Source organism: Schistocerca piceifrons, chromosome 6 (assembly GCF_021461385.2).
Source record: "Schistocerca piceifrons isolate TAMUIC-IGC-003096 chromosome 6, iqSchPice1.1, whole genome shotgun sequence".
Lineage (NCBI taxonomy): Eukaryota > Metazoa > Arthropoda > Insecta > Orthoptera > Acrididae > Schistocerca > Schistocerca piceifrons.
The window spans coordinates 196,536,133-196,550,652 of record NC_060143.1 but is presented as its reverse complement, the minus strand read 5'-3'; the positions used below and the strand labels follow the sequence as shown (position 1 = coordinate 196,550,652).

The following is a 14,520-nucleotide window of genomic DNA, read 5'->3' as shown; positions in this document are numbered from 1 at the left end:
CCCATATTCGATATTAGTAGACCAGGATATTAGTTGGCCCATATTCGATATTAGTAGACCAGGATATTAGTTGGCGAGGAATGCCCTATTCGCCGGTGGCAGTCTGCTTTTTGCGTCCACGTAGCTTCGTCTGACATGTGTTACTTGGCATCTAAGGTGGCAGAATTCCTCCACTTCATTTACTTCGGGGTCACCAGTTTTGATGTTAGGTTTTTTGCTAATCTCATTTCTGCTACTCCTCATTACCTTCACCGTTCTTCAGTCGCCTCTCAATCTATATTCTGTACTCATTAGATTCTTCATTCTTTTCAGTGATTTCTGTAACTATTGCTCATCTTAATTGAATGAAAGTGATTTTTGTCAGCGTAGTTCCTGCAAAATAGTAGGATGAATCAGGCGGGTGTAGTAGGGGCACCAGAGTTTGACCTTACGAGGGGAGGCCACGACGTTCGGATCACGAATTTATTTGACACTTAGTACACTTTTAACAGTCTATTATGACAATATAAAGCTCAAATAGTAGGTCGTGCCACTTAGCCGATTTTGAGAAAAGCGCAACACAAGCTTCACGGGTCAGTGTCGCATCGGTGCCTTCCATACACTGAGGACGAGCTGGCGGCGGTCCTCTGGTTCAAGCTCCGTAATCGGTCGATCACTGGGTCGAGTCCCGGTCATTTTTTTTTTAAATTTATTTTCTTTTCGACACTAGTCATATTATTTCTTACATGCTATATTTGAAACGTAATATGATGAAAACACGTGTATTTGCATAAAGTTTTATTGAATTTCCAATTTTATTTGGATGTTTACTAAATTTTATTCTTACAGCAGACATTACGCATCTTTTATTTTTATAGGCAAGTTAAAAATTTTCTCAAGCGCCCTCAAACTTATTCAGATTTGATTGACAGCTAACGAGAGACTGCTTGTCTTGAAGATGCTCCTAACATATACTCAATCGTTCATCGCCAATTTTCGGCAACGGTATTTACGATTGGCGGCTGGAGTGGCCGAGCGGTTCTAGGCGCTACAGTCTGGAACCGCGCGACCGCTACGGTCGCAGGTTCGAATCCTGCCTGGGGCATGGATGTGTGTGATGTCCTAAAGTTGGTTAGGTTTAAGTAGTTCTAAGTTCTAGGGGACTGATGACCTCAGAAGTTAAGTGCCATAGTGCTCAGAGCCTTTTTTAATATTTACGAAAATGTTGCGTTACGTATGGTTTGTATCCAAATTGTTGGAAGAATGAGAATTTTTTCAGAATGTCAACGAGCTTTGTTTTTCCTTAGAAACTCTCAAGATTCCTTGTGCATGCGGGAAAATTGCATTCATTCGATGTAGTAGATGCCGTTATAATTTGTGTTTTCCTTGTCTGTATGAAAAATATCATTCCGCAACTTGTGATGACTAAAGCACAGCCGACGATTAATCGTACATTACTCCCATGTTCTGGCTTGTAGCAACTTATTGCATTAATGAGTAAAGTTGTTTTCATCTTTATTTATCGAAATTAGAATTATATATTACTACCTTCAGCTGCTGACGGGTGTTGATATATGTCGACGGGGACAGGTGAAAATGTGTGCCCCGACCGGGACTCGAAGCCAGGCTCTGCTGCTCACATGGCAGACGCTCTATCCATCTCAGCCACCGAAGGCACAGAGGATAGTGCGACTGCAGGGACCATCTCGCGCACGCCTCCCGCGAGTCCCACATTCTCACCTTATATGTCCACACACTACATTCGTAGTGTCCCTACCCAACACACTCATTTCTCGTGGAAGACATTCTTACCAAGGCCCGTAAGGGTTCGGGTAATATGTGTGCATCCGCGCAAAAGAAGAAGGTCATGGCCGGTATTGCCAGAACTATATCCATATAAGTATATTTATTCATCGAAGTTTGACTTGGGCTTTTCAAGTCCGTCCCTAAACAAAAAATGTAATATGTATGAAATAATTTGACTAGTGTTGTAAAAATAAATTGAGAAATCGTGAACGGAACTCGATATAATAATCCACCGATTACGGAACCTGAATGCTAAGCACTTGACCGCCGCTATGTCGTGCTCTGGGTCGCAAAGCAGCGGTGCAACATTGACGGGTTAAACTTCTCTTGCGATGTTATCGAATTCAGACAAGTAGGACGCCTTACTACTTGCACATTATGTTGTTTAACTGACTACTAAAAGTGTACAAAGTTTGAAGTAAATCCGTGACCCGAACATCGTAGCCTCCTCTTATTAGTAAGCTGTTTGCGTATGTTGTCTTGTGGTCTTGCTTGTCGAGTCTCTAGTCTTGGGGACGGCGCAGGATGTTGGGTGGTCGTTGTCATGGACAGCGAGTGCTGGGCCATATCCTCCCTTTTCTCAACTTGATTATATTGTTTGTTTTAATTAGTGCACCAGTGGTTGCTGACCTTGTGTTTGTAATACTTGTTTTGTTTGTGTAGCAGCTGAGCCATGGCGCTCGTTACTGGTGCGCCAGTCCCTCGGATGTCTATTATCGATCCTTCGATGTTTCTTATCTTTGCTTGTCACGTTGTTTTCCGCATCCGCGGTGCGAGTGGCATTTGACGTTTGCTCGGGCTACCTGCTGAGACGCCGCGAGGTACGAGGTGGAAGCAACCACGTATATGTGGAGTTGGTTGTACGCGGTCTGCCGGTTCAGGATGGAGGATATGTGTTGGCTGCCTGCCTGTCTGCTCTCCTGATTTTGCTCGCCGTTCAAATAGTTCAAGTGGCTCGGAGCACTATGGGACATAACATCTATGGTCATCAGTCGCCTAGAACTTAGAACTTCTTAAACCTAACTAACCTAAGGATATCACACAACACCCAGTCATCACGAGACGGAGAAAATCCCTGACCCCGCCGGGAATCTAACCCGGGAACCCGGGCGTGGGAAGCGAGAACGCTACCGCACGACCACGAGCTGCGGACTTGCTCGCCGTGCCTTGCGACCGCTTAGCTTGGGTTGCTACCTGGTGTATCCTACACGAGCCATACCGGACGTCCAGCAGAAGCTAGCAGAAATTAAGCAGCCTTGTGTTTCTTTAAAGAAAAGGAGCAAATGTATAAGACCTTTTGTAACCAATTTTGGTGGCCTCTTAAGTGTGGCCTTCGCGTTTACACTGCCTTTGGGGAGAGCTAATTCTTTTAAATATAAATAGTTGGGGTTCCCTGTCCTTTATAATCTTTTGGGGGTTTTATTTGAATCTTGTCTTTGGGGTTCCTTCTTTGTGCTTGGTTAAATGTTTACTTGTATAGCGGGAAGTGACTTCTGGTTAAAACTCGGGGAAGGTGTTTGATGTTACTGCCGCTTCCGGCATTTGTCTTTTCAATTAAGTGTTGTCATCCCTTCGAGCGACCTGGTGTCACTCCTCGTTAATTAATGCTGGTTTATGTGTACTTAATTTTGAATTGGCCATTTGAATTAATATTTTGGAGTGCAGTGTAGCACTAAGGCAACCTCATTGTATACCACCTTGTGCCCCGGTCTAGTACCTTAATTTTCAGTGGCACGAGTTAGCTCCACTACCGGTTTTACTGATGTGCTCCCTTCAAAATCTTGTCTTGTATAAGTTTGCCCCATGTTTGTCTGGGAACACAGAGATGAGCTTTAGTGTGACTTCAGTGCTAGTCAGTTAATGGAATCTTCATTTTGGCTTGGCTTCCACTGAAGAGTTTCAGTGGAGCGTAGTGTGTTTGATTTGTTATTCATTTAATTACTGTGAGTTTGTTTATTTAATGGGGAGCAAGACATTTAAAGACTGTTGGTATTAACTCCCCTAGTTGCGGGGTGTTGCTAATTCGTTCCAAATGGCCTACTACTTATTCAGTGGCAAGGCTGTTGATTAGTTGTTTACTGTGAGTACAAATTCGCGCTCTTTATTTGTTACCGAAATTGTTGAAATGTCTGTGCAGTGATTCAATCACTAGCTACGTGTTTGAGCTAAAATGATATAAACCTTACATTGCCTCCTTAAAATTTGTTGCCAGCAGAAACCCTTATGACAACTAAGTTTTATCACTGCTTATGTTAACCTTTACTGGGAGCAATATTTCATGTACTTAAATTTTGTCTTAAAATATGTATTTCTCTGATGTAATAAAAGAGTGATAAAAGAAAAAAGCAAAGGGGCCTGGTCCTTCCCATTGTGTCCGGTTTGTAACACGTATCAGTAGGAATCTGGTGCTTGTCACTCCCTCTTTTGTGGTGGGGTATGCCTAGAGGATGAGTCGGAGGTGTGAAATTGAATTTGGTGGCACAAATTATTTCTGGCCCGTCTTGCTGCTCACACCAGTGCGCATCATACGCGCAATTCTCAACGTGTGGTGGCGAGTTCGCTGAGGCAGCAGCAAGACGAGGCTTGCCAGAGCGGTATGATACAGCGGTTGGGTAATCTACAGTACCAGACGGGAGTAGCGAATCCAGCTGATCCAGCATTGGAGTCCTCTTGGGCAGCGGCTGGCTGGTTGTGGAGCGGCGCTGGGGCGTTTGTTTTGCGTCGGCGTGGCTGGCCTAGGAAGTCGCAGCGGATCGCAGTTGGACGCAGCGTGTGTGGGAGTTTGTTGACTGCCTCAGAGAAAAACATACGTGGATCGGCGAGCGGCATAGAAACAACCGCAAAAATGGTTCAAATGGCTCTGAGCACTATGGGACTTAACATCTGAGGTCATCAGCCCCCTAGAACTTAGAACTACTTAAACCTAACTAACCTAAGGACATCACACACATCCGTGCCCGAGGCAGGATTCGAACCTGCGACCGTAGCAGTCGCGCGGTTCCAGACTGAAGTGCCTAGAACCGCTTGGCCACACCGGCCGGCGAAACAACCGCAATGAACTGCAATTGTCAGCGCGGGTCAGACTGAAGTGCCTAGAACCGCTTGGACACACCGGCCGGCGAAACAACCGCAATGAACTGCAATTGTCAGCGCGGGTCGTGGTCAGTTGTAATGGAGACACCATCGAGCTGGAGAAGCGTGTCTTTCTGCTAGCGTCCAGAACAAGATGGCAGCTCGTAGTCAGGGAGAAAGTACAGTGGAGAGTCTGTTTTCGTTGAGACAGGGCAGAGGATAAAGTGATGTGTGCTTTTGCATACCGTATTTGGTACTGGTAAACATTGGTAGTATTAGAGTTTGGTCATCTAGCTTACTATGCTGCGGAGTGTGCCAGGACAGGTGGATTTGCCTTGAATGAGTTTACGTGTAAAGAAGCGCGGCGAGACGTTGAGGAATCTGACTGCACCAAAACTGTTGTTAAGTGTATTTCCACGGCGTGTCATATAGTGTACCATTTTGATTGTGAGTTTGAAAAAAAAAAAACGGTGAGACTGCTGTACTACGATTGTGTACTAGCGATACATAAGTTAAGGTGCGACATGAAGTCGCGCAGGAGGCCTGCTACCACAACGTAAACTTAAGGAGGCTTTATGCCACTGCTGAATAGATCATTAGAATAACTGTTCACTTACTGCTCAAAAATAGTTATCTACTGACGTGTTTCGAGCACAGCCCATCATCAGAACATCAAAAAGGGAAGTCTTCATTCAGAGTACGGAGTCACTTGTATGAGCCGTCAGCATCAGAACTCACACTTACGTTGTAGCCCCGCCTCTTGAGCCGGCCGGTGCGGCCGAGCGGTTCTAGGCACTTCAATCTGGAACCGCGCGACCGCTACGGTCGAAGGTTCGAATCCTGCCTCGGTCATGGATGTATGTGATGTCTTTAGGTTAGTTAGGTTTAAGTAGTTCTAAGTTCTAGGGGACTAATGACCTCAGATGTTAAGTCCCATAGTGCTCAGAGCCATTTGAACCATTTGGACCCGCCTCTTGTCACCTGCTCTTTTCTAGCAAGTCAGCGTATAATCTGGCGAGCCGCAAAAGCCAGCCAAGAGTCACATCTGCAGTGACGAGCAGCTGCCTCGTAGAAACACTGTTTACTTTTGACAGTAACACGGACGCAATGTCCGGGAACTTAACAGCAGGATTAGATAAATTACAGCTCACCCAGAAGCATTTAAGTAGTCGTTGCTAGCTTGTTCCAAATGTGAGTGGAGCTGGAAGAAGCACTAATAACTGGCACAGCGTAAAGTACCATACGGCATTTACTTCACAGCGGTTTGCAGGGCACAGACGTAGAAACCCCCGCCTATGGAAAATCTGCTTGTGGCCAGCAGTAGGAGCTGGCAGTACTCACCAGAGACCCAGGAGCCGTTGAAGGGCGGGGCCCTTAGGCGCGGCCCCAGGACGTCGTCCAGCGTGAGCTTGGCGCCGCGCACCCTGGGGCCCTCGTCTGGCGGCGACAGCATGGCGATGGAGAGCGCGATCATGGCCAGCACCAGCACGATCACGAGCAGCGCGATCAGGATGCCGCGCCAGTTGCGCTCGTTCGGGCCCGACGACACCAGCTCCTGCAACACATCGTGCCAACCGTCATCAGAATTAATCGACCAGCAGTAGTGTGTATATACCAGCTGAGCAAATCAACGTTGCCCAGGTATACAATTATTTCATTCTATTAGTCCACCTCCTCCTTCCCCCCCCCCTCTCACTGTTCATCTCATTCTTCAATCCCTCTCGGTCCATGTCCTCCATCCCCTCTCTCTGTCCACCTCCTTCACCTTCCTCCTCTCTCTCCATCTCTTCATCTCCTCCTGCCCCCCACTCTGTCCATCTCCTTCTACCCACTCTGTCCATCTACCCCTACCTCGTCCGTCGGTCGACTCCCTCTCCTTCTGTCCATCCCATTCTCCCCCTCTCATTCCATTTTCTCCTTCTCCCTCTTGAGAATCTCCTCCTCCCACACTCTACGTATCTCCTACTCACCCTTCTCTCTGTTCATTGCCTCCTTCCCCTTTTCATCTCCTCAGCTTCCCTTTCTCTGTCCATTTCCTCCTGCCCCCTCTCTGTTCATCTCCTCTCCCCCTCTCTTTACCTCTCTCTTCTTCCCCTGTCTCTGTCCATTTCCTTTCTCTGTCCCCTTCTTCCTCTCCCTCCTGTCCATTTCCCCCCTCCCTCTCTCTCTCTCTCTCTCTCTCTCTGTTCCCTCCTCCCCCTATTCGTATCCAGCTCCTCCTTCCATCTCGCTGTTGTTCGTCTCCTCCTCCTCATCCCACAGTATTTCTTTCTAGTAACTAATTTTTTTACCAAATTTGGATGAAATCGTTCCAGGGGTTTAGGATGAACTTTTTACCTGTGGCTTTGCTCCCGTGTGCACATGTCAAAACATATTTGACATATTTTTAACATATTTCCGCGTATTAGTTCACATATTTCACCTGTATCTCTAGCGAATTCCACCCTACAGTTTCATTTTCGTCAGAACATCTAAAAAGTAGACGAAAAGTATCAGTGTCTAACACGGAAAATCAACGATGTGCTAGCAGACGTCATTTCCTTATGTAAGCGAGAAAGCAGCCGAAAACCCACCGTAAGTACAAATCAACCTATTCTTAATGAACTGTTTTTCGAGCTAAAAAGCAAATCAAAATGCAAAAAAACTTAATCACAGACCACTGATGATGCTTTACCTCAATAACGAGAAACGCGTCTGGTGAAAAAATCAGTTTGTAGTTGCAACGACGGATCAAAAATACTTTCATGGATTTTTTTTCGTGTGACATAGTTTCAAATTAACAATTTTCGGATTTTTTTCCTTTGGTTATACTTTGAAACCTTTCTTCTTACCATATTTCATAATTCTATTTCAAATGGAAGTACCCTATAAATTTTGATGAATGAGTTTGCATGTATCAAAACATGTGATATAAATGGCCTTTTCTTTTTATTGCATTGACTTAGACGAATAAATTTTTTACACTGCCAAGCCCAGTATGCCTTAGAATGTGGCATAAATTTCAACTTGATACGTCTACCAGTTTATGAGAAACAGGACAGACATACAGACAGACAGAAAGACAGGTAACAAGTGATATTATAAGGGCTCCAGTTTTACCGATTGAGATAAGGAAGCCTAAAAACGTAATACTTGCCATTAAAATTGCAACAGGGCAAGCAAAAAACTCCAGATTGCCGAGAAGTGTACTTATTCTGAGTGAGTCAGGAGGAAATGTACGTGCTTCGAGGAGTGATAGTGATCCTGAACCAAAAGCTTCAGATGGACATCATCAAATTGTTCGACACACCTTCCGCTACACTACTGTGATAAGTTTTAAACAATGATAGCGTCCGAATAACGTAGAAAATAAATAACAAGGCATATTAAATGTATTTTATCCCGGAAACCGTTCGTAACAGGGCATATGTCCATATGAAGTTTTTTGGTCATAACCACCAATACTATCACCCTCAAAGCATGTACCTTTCCTCCGCACTCACCCTGTATGACTAGATATACAAATGATTACCATACCACAACAAGTACTCAGCAGCAACGCTATCTACATTCTTATACAAGGAATGATTACACACCGGGTTTTTCAATGAGAAATTGTCTTTTAATATTCGTTGCTTGTGAGAAGATGGTGTTACGCCTCGTGTAAAAACGAAAAATGTGTACCAGCACATATCGGAAGTTGTCATCGGCAGAATCGTAGCCTATGCATTTTGTCGTTCTGCGATATTGCTGCTCACTTCGGTTGGAATGCCACGACTGTAATGGCTAGTATTAGTCCTGGTGGGCTAATACTCAACGGCATGCAGGGTCTCAAAGTCTTCTACGACTGGCGCCCGAGATAACAGACATATTGTTGACTCGTCTGTACAGGGTCGTACAGCCACATCACGCAAACTGAGTCATGAAATTGACTTGTTTTTGCAGAAAGACAGGTATCTACATGGACTGTAAGGTACGTGACCGTTGTTACAGTTTCCCTTGACCAGACAACAGAGAGAGCAGCACCAACAGCGGTGCTAAAGTTATCGAGAGTGTTTGCTAAAGTTATCGAGAAGGTTGTATATAAAAGGTTACTGGAGCATTTAAATTCACATAATTTGCTGTCAAATGTACAGTTTGGTTTTAGAAATGGTTTAACAACTGAAAATGCTATATTCTCTTTTCTCTGTGAGGTTTTGGACGGATTAAATAAAAGGTTGCGAACGCTAAGTGTTTTCTTTGATTTAACGAAGGCTTTTGACTGTGCTGACCACAAAATATTACTGCAGAAGTTGGACCATTATGGAGTAAGGGGAGTAGCTTACAACTGGTTCGCCTCTTACTTTAAGAACAGAAAGCAGAAGGTAATTCTCCGCAATATTGAGAGTGGTAGTGATGTTCAGTCCCAATGGGGCACTGTTAAATGGGGCGTTCCCCATGGGTCGGTGCTGGGGCGACTGCTGTTTCTTATTTATATAAATGATATGCCCTCTAGTATTACAGGTGATCCAAAAATATTTCTGTTTGCTGATGACACCAGCTTGGTAGTGAAGGATCTTGTGTGTAATATTGAAACATTATCAAATAATGTAGTCATGAAATAAGTTCGTGGCTTGTGGAAAATAATTTGATGCTAAATCACAGTAAGACTCAGTTTTTACAGTTTCTAACTCACAATTCAACAAGAACTGATATTTTGACCAGACAGAATTGGCATATTATAAGCAAGACGGAACAGTTCAAGTTCCTAGGCGTTCGGATAGATAGTAAGCTGTTGTGGAAAGCCCATGTCCAGGATCTTGTTCAGAAACTAAATGCTGCTTTATTTACCATTAGAACAGTATCTGAAATAAGTGACAGTTCAACACGAAAAGTAGTCGACTTCGAATATTTTCATACGCTCATGTCATACGGTATTATTTTTTGGGGTAATTCTTTTGATTCAAAAAGGGTATTTTTGGCTCAAAAACGGGCTGTTCGAGCTATATGTGGTGTAAGTTCGAGAACGTCTTGTCGACCCCTATTCAATAGTCTGGGAATTCTGACATTGCCCTCACAGTATATATTTTCTTTAATGTCGTTTGTTGTTAGCAATATTAGCTTATTCCCAAGAGTTAGCAGCTTTCACTCAGTTAATACTAGGCAGAAATGAAATCTGCATGTGGAATGCACTTCCTTGACTCTTGTGCAGAAAGGAGTGCACTATTCCGCTGCATCCATTTTCAATAAGCTACCACAAGAACTCAAAAATCTTAGCAGTAGCCCAAACGCTTTTAAGTCTAAACTGAAGAGTTTCCTCATGGCTCACTCCTTCTATTCTGTCGAGGAGTTCCTGGAAGAGCTGAAAAATTAAGCAAATTCCAGTGTTACATTGTTGATTTTCTTTATTTAAACTTACGAATTGTCGCCTGAATACGTTTCTTCTACACTGCTGGCCACCGTAAATGCAACACCCTGAAGGAAGCATCCGAATCAACTGAAATTTACACCATGGGTTTGCAGCGATGAGATATGCAACTGATTAGAATTTCAGCGCAGACGCACATCACGCGCGCCTGTGGCGCCACCTCATAGCGCCATTTAAGGCTTGGCGATTTCGACGAGTGTACGTTCGGCACGTGTGTTTACCTTGTGGTTGTTTCACAAGACGATCAGTTATGCCTCGTAGACAACAGCGAACATCGTTTGATCAAGTATCCGAGTTCGACAGAGGAAGGATAGTGGCTTACCGAGATTGTGGATTATCATACAGAGAAATCGCTAGTCGTGTTGGACGAAACCAAACAACTGTAATGCGGATATGTGACCGTTGGATGCAGGAGGGTACGACGGACCGACGTGGTCGATCGCATTCACCTCGGTGCACCACTGCACGTGCTGATAGGCAAATTGTGCGCATGGCAGTGACGGATCGCTCAGTGACATCCCGAACCATAGCACAGCACATTGCGTCTGTAACGCATCATCCAGTATCTGCGCGTACCATTCGACGCCGTTTACAGCAGAGTGTTCTGTCCGCAAGACGTCCATTGCTTCGTCTACCATTGACGCAGAACCACAGACGTCTCCGTCGCCAATGGTGTGATGACAGAGGGATGTGGACGGCAGAATGGAATGACGTTGTCTTTACTGACGAGGCACGCTTCTGTCTGCAGCACCACGATGGTCGGATGCGAGTGTGGAGACACCGTGGAGAGAGGATGCTGGACAGCTGCATTATGCACCGTCACACTGGTCTTGCACCGGGTATTATGGTATGGGGCGGTATTGGATATTACTCTCGCACGCCTCTAGTACGCATTGCCGGTACTTTAAACAGCCGGCGCTACATATCCGAGGTGCTGGAGCCAGTTGTCCTTCCTTACCTTCAGGGCTCGGCCACAGCCATATTTCAACAGGATAATGCGCGACCACACGTGGCACGCATTGTCCAAAGGTTCTTCGTCAATAACCAGACTGAATTGCTTCCCTGGCCGGCTCGCTCTCCGGATCTTTCACCGATAGAAAACATGTGGTCCATGGTTGCTCAACGAGTGACCCAGATTACATCCCCAGCTGCCACACCAGATGATCTTTGGCAACGTGTGGAAGCTGCTTGCGCTGCTGTACCCCAGGAACACATCCAACGTCTCTTTGTGACTCAATGCCGAGACGTGTGACAGCGGTGATCTCCAACAATGGCGGCTACTCTGGCTACTGATTCTGGCAGGAACCACATGTCACAGACGTCTGTAAACGTAATCATTTGATACTTGGTCAACATGTTATCTACAAAATAAATTTTGTTGTGCTACCTCTTGACTTTCTTGGTGTTGCATTTACGGTGGCCAGCAGTGTATTTCATTTTATCTGTTTCTACTATCGTGTTATAATTTCATGTATTGACTCGTTCCATGACCATGGAGACTTCTCCTTAATTTGGTCTCACGGAACAATAAATAAATAAATAGCAGCAATAGACACAGGACTTAGCAGCCGTCGTCATTCAGAAGTGTCCTAGTTCTGGGTACAGCGTTACAGGAGACACTGCTGGTAGAGCCTAGGTTCATCTGGGCGATCAGTTGCTCAAACGGCGTTTGTTACTCCTGTCTTCTATGGCCCGTGGTGTACCATACCTAGTGCTGCCACCTTCCGTCTGTGAGTGGCTACTGCACGTTGACGTCGAATACAGGCGGTGGTCACATTAAAAGTAGATAATGCAGTTAGGCCAGTGGCTGCACCCAATTTTGGAGTTCTATAGGAAGTTAAGTTTCAACAAGATAACGCAAGAGAGAATGTTGCCTCTTCTACTGAACAAGTGCTTATAGCTCTTAAGATATGCACTTTAGAGGCCATGTCTATTGTTCATTTTTTCTTGTTTTTGTCCATATTATCTTCTTTCAGAATATGGAAAGCAAGGGGCTTGCAGAAAAGAAATGTGTTTCACAATATCGAAGGTGAACAAGTGCTAATAGTTTTTAAGATATGCATGTTGGAAACCATATTTATTAGACATTTTTTTCTTGTTTTGGTCCGTGCTAACACCTTCAAAATTTTTTCGGAAGATTTCTGGTTCACGCTGTACAGAAATGTAGACATCTGAGAACGAGTTCCGGGCTGAAAGCGTTTGTTACGTAAAAAATAAAAACCTTCTCATAGAATTTGGGTTGTTTGAGAAATCCCTCTACAGTCTTTAATAAGATAAAAATAAATCTAGAAAAATAAGTCCGACTCTCAAGGTCACTGGTATAATTCCAGACGTAAGTAACGCACGAAGATGGCTATGAGCAATATTTGTCTTGACTCAAACTCGACTGCCACTGGAACATGTGACGTCCATACCAAATCTGCCTAAAGAACGACACTGAAATATTGGAAACGTGCTGTAATTATGAACAATTTAGAAAGCAAATTTCTCCAAACTGATAGTGACCTGTGTAAGAAAATCTTGTTGTATAGGAGGTATTTAGACGACATTTTCATAGTCTTCAGTGACAGTACAGAAGAAATTGCTGAGTTGGATGTTGCATAAAATTCATTGTATGCTAATACAACTTCTACGAGGGAACTGGATCGAAATACTTCTTGGCCTACATATAATGAGGGTAGGTTTGAGACTTGCACACAACATCTTTCGCAAGCCAACAGCCTCATATATGATTATTTCAGCAGATTCATGCCACCTGCGATGGCACTAGAGAGCATTTGTTAATGCAGTGTTCGAAAGACTCGCCAAATTTAATTAGATAAGGAAGATAATAATGGAGAAATTGACACCATTATTCACATATACAAGGCATACGGCTGCAGGAAAAGTGATGTTAGAAAGATGGGTGATGAAGTATTCCGGAAAAGAGAAAATAAATATTCCGTTACAGGCAATAATACGAAAACTTATATTTGCCATATTATGGCTCGCTATTTGAAAAAGTTGCAAATGTTTTTTAGAAAACATAACACAAAAGTTGGTTTCAGGACAAATAGAGAGTTAGGGCAACTTCTGCGCCTTAGTTTGGAGCCCCCCTTAAATTTTATAATGCGGGAGTACATAAGATTGATTAAATGCGAGTCATGCGGCTGCTACTATATCGCGCCGACGGGAGAGAAATCAGAAAGCGGTTCAGGGAACATACCTACGCAGCCAGCAACACCACTCTGGGAGCACATACGCTAAAAGAAATGGAAAATTCACTTACTGTGTTGGACATAGAGAATAAGGGCAGTAATTCAGATATATTACTAGAGTTTGAAATATACACTAACAACGGTTCAGATCCTGAATTTTTTTTATTAATGAACAAATGGCAAGTAACGGGAACTGGTTTTTCGGAATATTTGGTAGACTATTTATCGATCGAAATGAATAAAACAATCACTTCCCTGAGCTACCTCTGAAACATATGATTCAATTGAATGCCTTTTTAAAGCATTTTGTTGTTACATCTGGAATAGCTTCATGAAATAACGAACTAATTACAGTGACCCGACGTGAGCAATGTACTCCATTTTGCAAAGTAAGCAATCCATGGTGTTTTATGTATGAACTTAATATTTTTTGGTCTTAGCTTAAAACACATATTTGTAAAGTAGACAAACAAGTTATCGCCTGTATGTCGGAGTTTTCATGAAGGATTTTGAGAACTTACTTTTACGATTTTTTATGTAGAACACAGAAAATTTTATTTTGCAAAGCTAATCAGCAAATTCCTTGTAAAATTGTCAGTGATTCGGACTGTGGATCATTGCGAAATGTCAGCTTTTGTATATGAATTTACGCTAGTGTGCATGCTTTTATGCGCCACCTCGTCATATAAAGCTTTGCATGACAATTATTAGGTTGTATACAGTTTTGTTATTTTCTACGTTTTGCGGCGGCGCGGTTCTTTCCGTCCATTTACGACAAACCTGCACCTACCTGTGAACATTGTCTCAGCAGATCATCAGTAGGAAAGCCAAGCGAAACCTACTGTACTTCGACGTGAACCAGGCTGCAATTAAAGTCACTATCTACGTTTCGGGAGAAACAGGAAATGAAAGGTTGGAAATTTTGTCCTCAATTAATACACTCCTGGAAATTGAAATAAGAACACCGGGAATTCATTGTCCCAGGAAGGGGAAACTTTATTGACACATTCCTGGGGTCAGATACATCACATGATCACACTGACAGAACCACAGGCACATAGACACAGGCAACAGAGCATG

At 43.8% G+C, this 14,520-nt stretch overlaps 1 protein-coding gene across 1 annotated transcript in view; it reads right to left on the bottom strand.

Moving 5' to 3' along the window:
* The window catches only part of LOC124802635 (inactive dipeptidyl peptidase 10-like), a 398,459-nt gene that overhangs the window by 304,885 nt on the left and 79,054 nt on the right, over positions 1-14,520 (bottom strand). The window contains exon 2 of the mRNA XM_047263532.1: positions 6,199-6,412. Coding sequence (XP_047119488.1) covers positions 6,199-6,412 — 214 coding nt within the window. The remainder of the gene's footprint in view (positions 1-6,198; positions 6,413-14,520) is intronic.